The following is a 14,720-nucleotide window of genomic DNA, read 5'->3' as shown; positions in this document are numbered from 1 at the left end:
AGGTTTTTCCAGAATTGTCACTCAGTGTTACTAGTTTATTAATTTTAATATGGTTAATATTGGTATATAGTAATTATATTTCTTCATTATTGTATCTAGTAAGCTGGGTTAATTTTCTTATTTCTAACAGGTTATTATGGAGTTCCTTTATGTATATGTATCATCTGCAAAGAGCAGCCATTTGGTCACTTCTTTTCCATCCCCTGTTCTTTCTACTGATTTTACTGCACCGGCTAGAATGTTTCTAATAAAATAGCTGTAGAAAGTAGCTGGATAATAGCCATGATAAAAGGCAACCTATGTATGAAATTTGCTATAGGTTCTTAGATGGCTTCACCAGGTTAAACATTTTTTTTTTTTGCCGCTGGTCCTATTTTGCTAAGAATGAGAATTATGAAAGTTCTTATCAAATTATTTTATCCACCTACTGAGAGGACTATATTTTTTCCCCCTTTAATCTATTAAATGTGCCGAATCACCCACTCATGGAAAAAAGTAGTCTCAAGTAAAACACTTTTACCCCAGGTTACTATTTATTTTCATGAGGGGGGGAAAAAAGAACCTTTTATGATAGTGAAAATATACTTTATTTTTTTAATACAATAGCTGCCAGCAATATACTGGTTCTAGAGAGAAAAGAAAATACAAGCATTCTATAATAAGCTTTCATTTGCCTTTTCAAGTAATTCTAAAGAAAATATTCCAATTCTGTTCAACATTATGACTTGGGGAGTTGAAATTTTTTCCATGATAAAAATATAATTTTGACGGCTCCAATCTTGATCATTTGTAAAGGATGGAATAAAAAAAGCCCATACAGTGTATCAATAATGGATACTTCCCTCTCAGAATCAAATACTGACTATAACCAGTATAAGAAAACGGTTAATCAATAAACTTGATGAAATGTGTATCAAAATGTTCATGAAAAAATACATTGCTATTTCTTCCCATTTTTTTACCTGGCAGATATTTTCTAAATGGAGATTTTAAATGTACAGAAATAAAAGCTATCTACATAACTCTGGAGAGATTCAAAACTCAACAGAAGTTAAAATGCCTAAACTCTAGAGTTGATCAACTTAGTGTAAGAATGTCAGAAGTCTCTTAATTGCATACAGATTGCTCAAGAATTTAAACATAAATTGTGTAAGCTGAGTTACCAAGAAATCAAATCTTATATGATTTTCATCACCAAAGCCAACAATCCTAATAAAAGATAGAAGGCTAGAGAATATCTGCATCTACATTAAAAAAAAAAAAAGGAAGTTATATCTGCTGAAATAAAGAGCTTTCCAACTGTTAAACACAAAAATGTCTCAGAATTCCTTGGAAAACAGAGTTTCCATTCAGAATCTAATCTTGTTGAAGGGGAAGGTAAGGGGTTTAAATGAAGGCGGAAATGATTCAGTAGTTGTAGAAATAAATATCAGATGATCCACATTATGTCAAATCATACACTAATTGCCATGAAAACTTTTATGTCCTAATATCTCCCAATATCTTAAGCTATGACCTTTCCACAAGTACAAAATGGGATTAAAAAAAATGTTCTAGGATTATTCTCTTTACTAGCTTTTTGTCCATTTGCCAATCTCAATTTTATCTATCTTCCCTGATAAAGTAGTAAGGTCTTTCTACATCAAAATCAGAAGAGAGAAACCTGCCTTCCTTAGGTATCCAGAGGGATAGCCAAGTATAATCGTGGGATAGATTTTTAAAAGACACTGAAGAGAATAAATATCGAAAGTGGAAATACTTCGCAACTGAGTTTCAGAATGTGTTTTCCATCGCTCTACTTTGAGGAATGTGCCGCTGTCCTCATTACCCTCTCCTCTGCACCGAGGCCACCATTCACTTGGAAGAACAGACCCCCTTCTCTTGAATCTTTTTCACACTTCAGGCTACGAGGCCCGGCTCAGTATCACCTGAATGCCAACTTACCACTTAGAAAGTAGGTGAGAAGTGGCAGTGTGCTTCCCGGTGCAGATGCGACATTTTCACCCACTGAGGCCATAGAACCTCTCAATGATAACCTGAGTGCTCTTCTTGGAACCAGGTAGGTCATCATCCAATATTTAATTATAAAAAGGTGGGTGCCCAAACTTTCGATCACCAATAAGGCGTTCTAAGAAAGGTAAGGCAAAGAAACTTCCCTGAGCCGAACGGAGACAATATGGAGCTCATCCTTCTATACCAAGCAATTACTGATAAAAATGCAGTACATTTATAAAAATCAGGCTGCTTCCATAACACCAGTGCTTACTGAATGTTACCACATCAAAGTGGGGGGAAACACCGCCACTTTAAAGCAATAATATACTTGAATTTCCAAAAACAGCCTCTGAGAAATAGCACTTCTTAAACAAGTTATGTATAAAAAATTACCAAAAGCGTATGCGAGTCACAGCCATGGTCTCTGGAGCAGTATTTATAAAGTACGTTTTTAAAAAATGAATAAATACATAGCAGACTTTTTGTTTTATTTTTGCCAAGTTCATCCTCCCCTGTCAGAGCACAGACCATCCCTCGTTTAGGACTTCAATCTAAAAAACAAGCATGCAGAGTGCTATCCCCCAGGGCGGCTTTAGAAAAATGTAATTGAAAGACGTACAGTGACTGAGATTAGGCAAAACTTGGTAAAATGCGTTCTCACCATCACAACTACAATTTAGTCCCAAAGGAGCGAACCATCCTCCAACCCAAAGTTTAACAGTAAACGGGAGTGGAATGGGAAAGCTCGTAACGTGTGTTTTATCTTGTTTTTAATATAGGGTGGAAAGTGCATTGTTTAGATGATCCACATTAATTAAATATGTTTTAGAAACAAAATTCTACTTGCCATTTTGACAAACCCACCCGACATTCCTTCGGTTAATATCTGTGAGGGTTAATCGTTACAAATCGTTGCACTGCGACAGCAAAATCAACTAGAGATCAGTTTATGTAGTGTTGCTCAAAAGATCTACAGACAGCAAGGTCTATGCTTACCTAAAAAGGAGCTTTTTAAATAAAGGAGGAAAGCAATATGGTTCCAAATGAATGGCACTGGGCAAAATACATACCAAAAAAAAAAAAAAAAAAAAAAAAATCACACACACCAAAAAAACCAAAACAGAAAAAAAAAAAACCACAAAAAAACCCCACCACACATTTAGACAGAAGAGCAGGTGCCCACTGTTTTTTCTCATATGGACTTGAGGAAGACCTTGAGAATTATCATCTCTCTCTCTCTCTAAACTTTTAGCTTCTACATAGTGTCAGATGTTACAACTGGTTTGAGGGATAAATGCTTTCGGGCAAAAGTAAAAACCCACGTACAAAATGAAACGGCAAAGTTTGTAGTGACTTTCTGTGGAAGGCTCTCTTCACTGGTGGGAGCACACCCGGGACAGATTATCCCGAAACTGACGGATACGGCGGTGTTCTGATATGGTGGCGATCCCTTCATATACGAAATACTCTAAAATTCCAAACATACATAAATATTCCTTGTACCACGCATTGTGCACCAGCTGGGGGCTGACTGAGGAGGTCACGGTTACTATGTTCACACATCAACACTCAAAGTTCCGCCGTCTACACAAAGTGAACAGACACAACAGTGAGGGTTCCGGAAGGATGGCAAACGACCTCTAAAGTGAAAAGAGCGTGATGGAGTGTCCCCAAATGGGGGGCAGGGGAAGGGGTAGGGGCAGGAAGGGGAGGCAGGGTGAAGAATTTTAACATAATACTGCTTAGGAGTGTGTACTTAAAGACAGCTACTATACCTGGTCTATCCTTGATCCTAATCCTGAATAACTGCATGTTCATGCAAAATAAGATTTCTACTTTATAGGAACAGGAGCAGTCTGTTAGGAAAAGCATGTTCTTAGGGGAAGACGTGCAGTCATCTCTCTCATAAGTGATAGTTTACTTGGTGAGTCTTTTGGCTACGTCGCTATATGCTATTTCAACCTCCTTGTCACTGGGACAGGTATTGGTAAACTCATCCCTGCTATAAGCGTTAGTTAGGTATCTCCAGATGCCAGCCATCCCTTTTGGAATATCAAAGTTGCGATATTTTTTGGCCACCACCTGAAAACACAAAGAGATCGAAAGTGAACATTTATTTTCCATGACCTGTACACCAGACATATCTCCAGTTTGGGGACAAACTAATTCCAACAATCTCTGAGAACTGCTTCTATTGGAGAAGAAGTCACCTTCATCCTAACTAGAGTTTTAAATAATGACAGGACTGCACATGACATCAGAACTTCAGTAGTGTCACAGTGACCGTAAACGCCTGCTCTGGGGATCCAGGGAGGAGACAGCCAAGTGTCATTGCTCGATAAATACCTTAAAGTGCACATGCTATTTTAGATGTCCGTTTTCCTTGGTCTTGACCTTTACTGCACAACTAGTGCTTACTCCTATTCTAGTTAGCACAATGTCTTACACAAGAAATGCTCACTCAGTAAATATTTTTTGCTTTGTACCAGATGATCACAGAACAGAATTTGACAACGTAAGTTTGTGTAGCAAACTCCAATTCCAAGTTACCTGCTACCTTTTTTAATTTTTATGCAGTCATAGGAAAAAATATTCTTCTTTCTCATATGCCTCAATTTTAAGACACAATTTTCCATTTAATTAACTCTAAGGCATTTCAACCGTTGCCTAAATAGCATTAATTTCTACTGTTCGGGGGTTCCTGGTCATATACAGAAGATCGAGGAAATTTCACACACAAAGAAAGCGCTATCTCAATAAACAGAGAAGAGCCCCCTAACTGCAAAGTGACACCACATCCCATAGACCTACCTTGACAATGTGCAGTTTGGGAAGCAGGTTGCAGTCAGCTAATGTCATTTCATTGCCATCCAGAAATTTGCGTGTAGAAAACTTAATGTCCTCCATACTGTTCTCATCAATTTCATCAGGGAGGGGAGAATTCAGATATTCATCCAGTTTCTGCAGGGTTTTCAAGAGACCCCTCTCCAATGCTGAAAGAAAGATGGGGATACTGTAAGAAGGAAAACCACCCGAGCCCCAAAATAGAAGCGTTACTCTTCCAGCCCGTAACTACTTTATCAAATGCTTACGCTGACACGAAGCACTGTCGAACTAGACAGACAAGGTTCCTGCTCTCCTGGAGCTTATTTACGTGGGGCCAGTATGAGACAAACAAATACATTTGTTCAGATAAACACAGAAACAAGCGGGACAGTTTCAGAAACCAGAATCCGTAAAACTTAATAACTAAGCGCCCCACTTACAAACACACTGTGGCCCAACACAGTTGAGGTTTAAACCAGAAAAGTGAGTGAGAAAAGGCAAAACCTATTAATTCAAATCTAGGGAATAAAATCTTGCTACAATGGAGATTCTTGCCCTGAATTTTAACGCCTGCTTCCCCAGGAATATTTCGATTTATCACCAAGAAACGTGTTAAGAAACTCCAATACAGACAATCCAAGCAGAAAACCCGAAGTTTTTGCACTGTCATGTAACACACAAGAAGCCAAGAATAGCACGTTTTATAATAACATGGAAAACACAGAGGTCAGATTAGTGAGTTCAATTTATACTGAATCAGGGGGCTCTTTAGCCAAGTAGATTAAGATGCTATGATTGTTATAATTCAGAAATTAAGTGAGACAGAGCCACCCCTGTATACCTGATCAAGGTTAAGGACCTTCAGCAGAGGGGGTGGGAATGTCACCGGAGAGGACTGTGGAATAACACAGACAGGTTTCCTATTATCCCTTCTTATCCTCTGCCTTCCCAATCTACCTTCACACCCCCCCCCCCCCCCCCGAATGGACGAGCTCACACTGATGACTACAGTGCTTGGCCATAAAAGAAAGTTAAATACCCTGAGGTGACAATCAATACGGTTGTATAAGTTTGAATAAACTTGGTTCCATTAGAGAAAAAGACCAAGTTTTCATATGCTACATATTAGGTATTTCACCAGCAACATAAATATGTCCTAACCCAAAACGTCTTCTTCCACATTAGTCCCACCCACTCATCCCTTGGTCCCTTCCTAGCAGTCCAGATAAAAGATGGCAGTCTTAGCTGGATAAAAGGGGCTGTAGACATAAAAAGGAATAAATGGATTTTAGAGGTACTTAGGAGATAAAAACCAACAGAGCTTGGAAACAAAACTGTACATCGAGAAAGGACAGACGGGTGCCTGAGAGGCTCAGCCGGTTAAGCATCCAACTTCGGCTCAGGTCATGATTTCGCAGTCAGTGGGTTCGGGCCCCATGTCGGGCTCTGTGCAGAGAGCTCGGAGCCTGGAGCCTGCTTCACGTTCTGTCAGCCAGATGCGGGGCTCAAACTCAGGGACCATGACATCATGCCCTGAGCTGAACTCACGGACCGTGACATCATGAGCTGAGCCGAAATCGGATGCTTAACCAACTGAGCCACCCAGGCACCCAACACTTAAAAAAAACTTTTAATAAATAAATAAACATTTTTTTAAGTTACTTTATTTTGTTTTTTAACGTTTTATTTATTTTTGAGACAGGGAGAGACAGAGCATGAACAGGGGAGGGGCAGAGAGAGGGAGACACAGAATCAGAAGCAGGCTCCAGGCTCCGAGCTGTCAGCACAGAGCCCGACGCAGGGCTCGAACTCACGGACCGCGAGATCATGACCTGAGCCGAAGTCAGACGCTCAACTGACTGAGCCACCCAGGTGCCTCAAAGTTACTTTAAAGTCAGTATCTGACAACTGCATACCTTGTAGTTTTTAATTTGGTTTTTTTTTTACACTCTACCTGAAATGTTTTCTTTTTTAATATATAATTTATCACCAAGTTAGCTAACATACAGGGTATAGATATAGTATGCTCTTGGCTTCGAGAGTAGATTCTCAGGATTCATCACTTACATACACACTCAGTGTTCATCCCAACAAGTGCCTTCTTCAGTGCCCATCACCCATTTTTTTAATATGCTTTTTAAAAATATATATTAGTTATGCTCAGTATTTTAATATGAGCATTGTTAGATTCTTTAGAACTGTTAAATTTTTTAATTCGGGGCTGGTTTATATTAAACTAATAGTCTACTAAATCCTGAACTCCTTCCTTCTAATTCTTGTTATTCAATTAATACGTTATTCTTGTTTCCCCAACCACACTATTTTTTCTTTGAAGGTGAAGTCCGTGTCTTATGCTTCTGTATATCGTCTAAAATTTATGGCACTCTAGTCAAGCACAAATTAAATGCCTGTTCAACATCTGCCCCAGACTGAGAAAGGCTAACAACGAAGTATAAAAGTTTAGAGTTTCTTAAATGTCTGGAGAGGGTTCAAAAGGAAATCATGTGAAAATATAGAATAGATACTTTTACAGTCAGACAAGTGGAGATATTTGTATCTATTACATCTTTGTGGGAAGCTGAAAACAGAGGCAGGAACTGCGTATTGCTAGGAACATTAGAGCCATTTTAAGATGCAAAGAAGAAACGGTAAAAATTTTTTACTTAGGTAAATATCAAATTGGAATGTATGTATGTCAAATGATAGGGGACAAGCTCCAGAACAAAGAAGTACCTATTTTATTAATAAAAGGTCACTCCAGCCATAGCCGGAATGAAGTTAGTTTATTTCTTAGAGCAAACAGTTAAGCAGGAGGGCACTAGAACCCAGTTAAATAAAGTTGAGGAGTTAGCAGAACTCAATTGCAACCATGGAAGTGACAAGGAATTAAGCCATTTAAAAATAGATCAAAAATACAAAGGCAATTAATATAACTTTTTGATTACATCCAAGTTATCACCATGCACACAGTCATCTGAAATGTCAAATTTATAAATTAACAAGAGAATGAAATGTGAGAAATAGGCGGGTTATAACGTGAGGAGTCCAGGGCTTGATGGAAAAGTTTTCACGGTTATACTTAAAAGGGCTGGGGACGGGCCAGCAGAATCTCAGGATGGTAAAAAAAAAAATAAAAATAAAAACCAAAGATTCAATATGCTTCCTATCAAAATCAATGAATACAGAATAAATACACATTAGATACAATGACTTGTTCCTTGATGGGTTTATAGTGAACAGAGTCACCGCCTCTATGGAGGAGAATACTGCCTGAATTCAAACACTGAAACAATGTCTCCAATGGCACTTGAGGGGAATGACAAGTCTGGGCAAGTCTATGATCTCCAAGCTACTCTAAATTCATCCTTTTCCTGAACTGGTTTTCAAATGTATCCAACAGAAAAATAAAATATCCTAAATCTACAATATTTGGAACATAATGCTTATCGTCCCAGAGATAATAAGGCACAGACTACACTTAAGAACCTAGCCAAACATTACAATTACTATTCTTTCCATCCTTTTGGACTTAGTAAAGCATCCACAATGAAGTTGAACTGCTGGACCTCATCAGAATGTGATTACTCATTGAGAATCTCAGAAAAAAGGGTATAGTAATGAAAACAAAGAATGCTGAATTACTTTGATTCCATTTTTTATGAGACAACACAAGGAAGCCCAACAAAACAAAGAAAAACAGAGTTGCTGAGAGGTACTACAGAGCACCATTCAATAAATATAATGAAATTTTGAAGACAAACCACGAAGGAATCTAAAGTTAAGAGAAAGAAAACGTCAACATTAACCACTAGAAGGCAATAGCAAGCCATGAGAAAGAAAGTAGCTCTTGTCTTAGCACTGTTACTCTCTGATACCCCTGCTGCGGTAATGCTGGTATCTCTACGAAGGTATTTCAAAAGCTCTCCAAAAAAAATTAGTACTTAATTACAATAGAGGCCATACAATTAGTTTTAAATTAATTCTGAAAATCGAAACACCCTTTCTTGCCTATGAAAATATAGCAAAAATTTTCACACACACACACACACACACACACACGCACGCACACACATGCCAGGGTCAGAAGTGTGGGGAAATGAATACTCTCACACTAGTGAGAATATAAACTGGTGCGGACTTTTGAGGAACAAAACCTTCTGACCTATTTAGAATGTAGCACAAGGACACTGTGACTGGCATCACTGTTTGTCATAATAAAAAACAAAACAAAAAACTCGAGACAATCTATATGACTGTCAACAGGGAAATAATTAAACAAAAATCCTTATTATGGAACACATTAAGCAACATTTCTAAAAACTGAGGCAGATCTATGATCTCCAAGCTACTCTAGATTCATCCTTTTCTTGAACTGGTTTTCAAATGTATTCAACAGAAAAATAAAATGTCCTAAATTTACAACATTTGAAACATAACGCTTGTTATGTTTTTTGATATGGGAAGACTTCTACAACGTAATATGTGAAAAAGACAATAGCAGAATGTAAAACACACATAAATGCATACTCATATACAATGTTTGCAAAATTACATAGAAACAAGGATGAATACTAACTGTTGGGGAAGAATTTATATAAGGTTATTAAGAAGGACAATGAAATTCCATTAAATTTATTTCTAAACTATTGTAACTTTTTTAGTAAGCATACATTACTCAATCACTGTATAATTTGAATGAGTAAATGCAAGGCAGAAAGCATGAAATGTAACACGATCATGCTAATTTCAATAAAGGGTAACTGACACAAACAATTTTTAAAGGCCAAGTAGAAAATAGGGAGTGGTAATGAGTATTTAAAGATGATTAGATCTACAATTCGGTTACACAGTTACAATGGTAAAACAACCACCCTCTGATTCCAAACACTTCTGGGGGGGGGGGGCACAGCCAAGGAAGAGGGGAGGAAAGATGAATTTTGAATAAAAAGGAACTAATTAGAACTTACAGGGATCCCTTGCCTCCATTTAAAAATAGGAATTTGGACACTATGAAATATGCCTCAGAACATATAATGGCGGGTTTCATCACTGCCAATTCATTGAGCTCTTAAGAATATTATAAATATCAGGGTGCCTGGGTGGTTCAGTCTGTTAAGCGGCTCTTGATTTCGGCTCGGGTCACGATCTCACAGTTAGTGAGATCAAGCCCTGCATCAGGCTCTGCGCTGACAGTTCCAAGCCTGCTCGGGATTCTCTCTCTCCCTCTCTCAAAATAAACATTAAAAAAAAAAAAAAAGACTATTATAAGTACCAACACCCTAATAAATTACCTATTAAACAGTTACATTTGGGAACTTAATAATTTATATAAATTAATGAAATCCTAGAACTGAAGAAAAAAAAAAAGTGGATCTGCCCAAGTCCTACCTAATTCATTCCCATGAGAGGAATGACTATTAACTTCTTTTAATGCTTCAAAAGATTACATAAATCTTCTCCCAATCAACTTGGACATGTTACCAAAAGAATTAACCTTTCTCTCCCTTCCTTCCTTCCTTCCTTCTTCCTTGCTCCCTTCCTCCCTCTCTCCAGACCTACCATATTTCCCTTTATTGTATTCTTTAAACCCTATTTGTTTATTTTCTACCCAATCTAAGTGCTGACCCTTCTCGTTCACTGGCCCAATACTGCAGTGTCTAGACATCTAATCCCTCACTTAGAATTAGGTCTTAAAATGTCTTAAAAATGTTCAAACATACTGAGTTTTGTAAAATATTTAATAGGCTGGTAAAACTAATCAAAACCTTGCCTACCCCGATTTACTGTGTAAAAATGACAAATTCATCTCCACGTAAGCAGTTTATAGTTTGGGGGAAGAAGGAGAAGCACTAATTTCTTAGGCTTATTTAAGGCATTTTATTGCACTAAACAGACAGATAAGACATCTGAAACATGTATACACACACACACACACACACACACACACACACACATACATATACTCAGTAAGCTCCATAGTAATTTGGAATACTGTTTTCTAAAGTCCCAGGGCAGTGACAGGCCCTATGGGGGAAGGTTGCTTGGCAACTGGAATTCTTATTTACCAATAGGTAATTTAATATAAAGCCTTCTAAGTTATGCACTGTCTGATCCATTATGTTGTTTGTTCTTAGTGGTTACAATTCTAAGGACAGTAAGCGTAGGTGGCTACTTAAGACAGTAACAAATTGATAGGAAAAAATAGAATACAAAGTTATACTTAAGTGAGTCACTTTCTCCCCTGTTCTCTCCCCTCCATCCCATCCCCAAAGCAATTGTTTGGCATGTGCGTGCGTGTGCGTGCATGTGTGTGTGTGTGTGTGTGTGTGTGTGTGTGTGTTTAAGCAAATTTATTTTTTCCCCTTTCCTCCCCACCAAGTGTCAAAAGAAATTCAACCACCCTCCAGTTTCCAAAGGCTACGTGGAGAAATAAAAACATGAATTTAACTCTGAGAGTTCAAAGAAATGTGGGCAAGAGCATCTGCATATAAAAGAGCAGTTTCACGGAAAGAAGAGTCACCTGGATAAAGGAAGGGGACAACAGAAGATACTGTGTGTGGACAGGAGGGGCTCCAATGTAACTGTTTACTTAGTATCTAAAAGGCTTAGACTGAAACATCCATCAGAAAAAAAGCCAGTTACTTAGGAAAAGTGCTCCCAAACCCAAGGCAATTACTGGAACACATTTAATAGCTACAAGCCAGGGCTGGACACTAAGACTGTTCCCTCCCTCCCTTTGTAGGAAAACATCGCATGCAGTGAATATTATCCCAGAAACCACTGAAATTCAATACTAAATTGTAAACTGCTGCAATTTTAAAATTTAATAATAATAATTTTTTAAAAAGCCTGAATAGCTTGGAACTCTGCCTACTGAAATAACATCAGAAAATTAGCAAGTGTTTCAACTTTTTAAAAGATGTTTATTCTTGCTTAACCAGCACTGTTATTTCCCCCCCTTTGGTGTTCTTGTTCATTTGTAGCCATAAACTTCTACCCAAAAGAACCACACCCGGGCTACCAAACTGTCTAAAACTGCGATGGATTCAAGTGTCTTTAGGAGCTGGCGTTTTGGGTATTGTGATTACTTTTAATTAATAAACACTAACGTTCTCTCCACAGAGTTTTATCCAGACAGAACGATGCTGGATGCTTTGACGCTTCTCAAAGAGAAGAAAAAGAAAAATTACTGAATGGTGTAGTTAAGACAAGGTTCATTAAATGGGCCCTCTTTCAAAAAGACCTCCCTTCCCCATATATAGTTTCGGTAAATGAAATAAGATAGTGTCCTTCAATAAATAAAAGAAGGAATTTGGGGCCACCTGGGTGACTCAGTCGGTTAAGCGTCTGACTTCGGCTCAGGTCATGATCTCACGGTCCGTTGAGTTCGAGCCCCGCCTCGGGCTCTGTGCTGACAGCTCAGAGCCTGGACCCTGTTTCAGATTCTGTGTCTCCCCCTCTCTCTGACCCTCCCCCGTTCATGCTCTGTCTCTCTCTGTCTCAAAAATAAATAACGCTAAAAAAACAAAAATAAATAATAATAAAAGAAGGAACTTATATCTGCACTACCCTAAACAATACTCACCATGAAAATATGACTTAAAACTAAAATCCTATTTCCGGATGCAAGAAATTAGGAATTACACTCCCCAGTATAAATGCCCTCTTAAGAGTCCCTCCCAAAATTGCTCTTTAAGGATAATTATCATAGAGGCGCCTGGCTGGCTCAGTGGCAAGAGCACGTAACTCTTGATCTCAGGGTCATGAGTTCAAGCCCCATGCTGGGTATGGAGCCTACTTAAAAAAATTTTTTAAAGTAAAAATTAAAAAAAATTTAAAAAGGACAAGTATCACAAAAATCCATCCAGGCTGACTTTAGGCTGCCAGCACCCAAGAATAAACAAAAGATTTAGCAATAATTTAAATGAAGTTAAATCAGTCTATTCCAAACCACCACAACCACAGAATCCATGGTTTCTGATGCACCGTTAAGTCTTTGCATAGTTCCCCTTCATGGTAACTTCTCAGAAGACTGCGAAAACAATTTGTTCAATAAACATTTTATCACACATCCACTATATGGCAGGCACTGTACCACTAGCCCCAGACAGGAAAATGACAACCTCTAATCAACTTGGAAAGCCAGTTTTTAATACTTAATGGGACTATCTGGACTCCAAAGTAACCATTTATAATCACCGTATAACGGGATTTTTCGGATTTATTCGAGGGGGTTTTTTGGTTTGTTTATCTGCAGTGGTAATCCAATCGTCTGTGGGGTTGTTTTGTTTTGTTTTGTTTTGTTTTGTTTTTTTACCTTCATTAGCCTCTGGCCTTGAATTCTTGATATATGCAGAGAATTTGGCAAAGATGTCCATTCCAGCAGTATTTGATTCTGGGTGTTTTGGTGAAAGCTTCAAGTACCTGGCGGGAAAAGGTGATAAAGGATTAGAAAGGTCCTCCAGAGATCTGTTAGCACTGAGTTCTCTCAATCCACAAACCATCGTGCTAGCAGTTACTAGACATCTTCTAACAGTTATGACTCTAAGAAATGCCATCATCTGTTTTCTATGGTATTTTTAAGATGTGTTTTTTCCTTAGGAAACAAAGCTCTGCACGGTGTTTTTGTTCGCATATTAATATTCTTGGCAAGCAAAGGGCATCCGTGCTCACTTCCATTTTATAAATTAGAACGCTGGGGAAACAGTCTGCTTGCTCGGAGGTGGGTGCCAAGCCAATGCGGGTCTTAGAAAGAGAGCTCCAGAGCAGCACTGTCCAAAAGAACTTTCTGTAATGAAGGAAGTATTCTATATCTGAACTTCCCAGTAGGGTGGCCGCTAGTGATGTGTGGCTGGCTATCTGGACAGGAATTTCAAGAAACCAGTGTTACGTCAAGTTAAAAAGTCCCCTCCTCCGCTTGCGCCAGCCACATTTTAACTACGGAGCTTTCTCAAAACAGAGATGCCAACCAGATTCTTGGTGTGTGCCCTGCCCTGAACCACCCCATGCAGCAGTGCCAGAGAATCCCGACAGCGGGAAAGATCAGGCATTTTGGTCAAGACAAAAACAGCAGGAAGCGGACCACTCACTTCAATCCCACGCTCGGGATTTTCCAAAACCTTCCCTGTATTAGACATTGTAAGGGTGGCACTGGGCAACAGGCAGAGAAGTTGCCCGTAATTTTGCTAACAAGTGTTCTGTTGTGTTGTTACAAAGTTGGTCTACTTTGACATGACACATAGCTTTAAACACACACACACACACACACACACACACACACACACAGATGTGTATTTTGCATATTTAAATCCCAAACACACATACTCAGTGTCCATTTCTTGCTCAAATTGGAAAATACATGTGAAAAGGCTCAGCTCCTCCCTCTTCCCTTGGGCGGAGTCGCACGCACACTGGGAGTTGGCGGCCACAGGAATTCAGACCATCAGCACCCCAGTAGGAAGACAGATTCATCTCCTCAAAGGCCCTGCCAAATTTCCCTGGAAAGTGGGCCTGGGGGAGTAAGACTTTGGAAAAAATCTGACATGAAACTACGAACTTCGGTTTCCTCAGATATTGTAGGATGTGGTCTTTCCACTTCTTTAAAATTAAAAATGAAGGTGAGGTATTTTTAGGTAGAAATTTAATTTACTTGCAAGCTATAGTTTCTGGTTAGCTTTTATATTCATATTTTTTTTACATCTGCGATTCTGAAATCAAGGACAGGTACATCTAAAAATCTGGACAGAGGACTACATGGGTAAGGAGATTATAAAGTATCTACTGAATACTCACAGGCTCCATTTGTCTTTCATTTTATTAACTCTCAATTGTGAAGCTTAAAGATTTCTCTTATAAACAGAAATATTTACAGAACAAATTCTTCAATGAACGATGAATTT

At 38.5% G+C, this 14,720-nt stretch overlaps 1 protein-coding gene across 1 annotated transcript in view; it reads right to left on the bottom strand.

Moving 5' to 3' along the window:
• Positions 1–568: 568 nt before the first annotated feature.
• CLIC4 (chloride intracellular channel 4) overlaps positions 569–14,720 on the bottom strand; it is a 65,995-nt gene continuing 51,843 nt past the window's right edge. The window contains exons 4-6 of the mRNA XM_043578619.1: positions 13,139–13,245; positions 4,807–4,988; positions 569–4,077 (exon numbers count right to left, since the gene is read on the bottom strand). Of these exons, the coding sequence (XP_043434554.1) occupies positions 3,913–4,077; positions 4,807–4,988; positions 13,139–13,245 (454 nt within the window). The 3' untranslated portion in view covers positions 569–3,912. The remainder of the gene's footprint in view (positions 4,078–4,806; positions 4,989–13,138; positions 13,246–14,720) is intronic.

The sequence above is a fragment of the Prionailurus bengalensis genome, chromosome C1 (genome assembly GCF_016509475.1).
Source record: "Prionailurus bengalensis isolate Pbe53 chromosome C1, Fcat_Pben_1.1_paternal_pri, whole genome shotgun sequence".
In the NCBI taxonomy this organism is placed as follows: Eukaryota; Metazoa; Chordata; class Mammalia; order Carnivora; family Felidae; genus Prionailurus; species Prionailurus bengalensis.
Note: the sequence above shows the minus strand (reverse complement) of the source record. Positions and strands in the feature narration are given on the sequence as shown.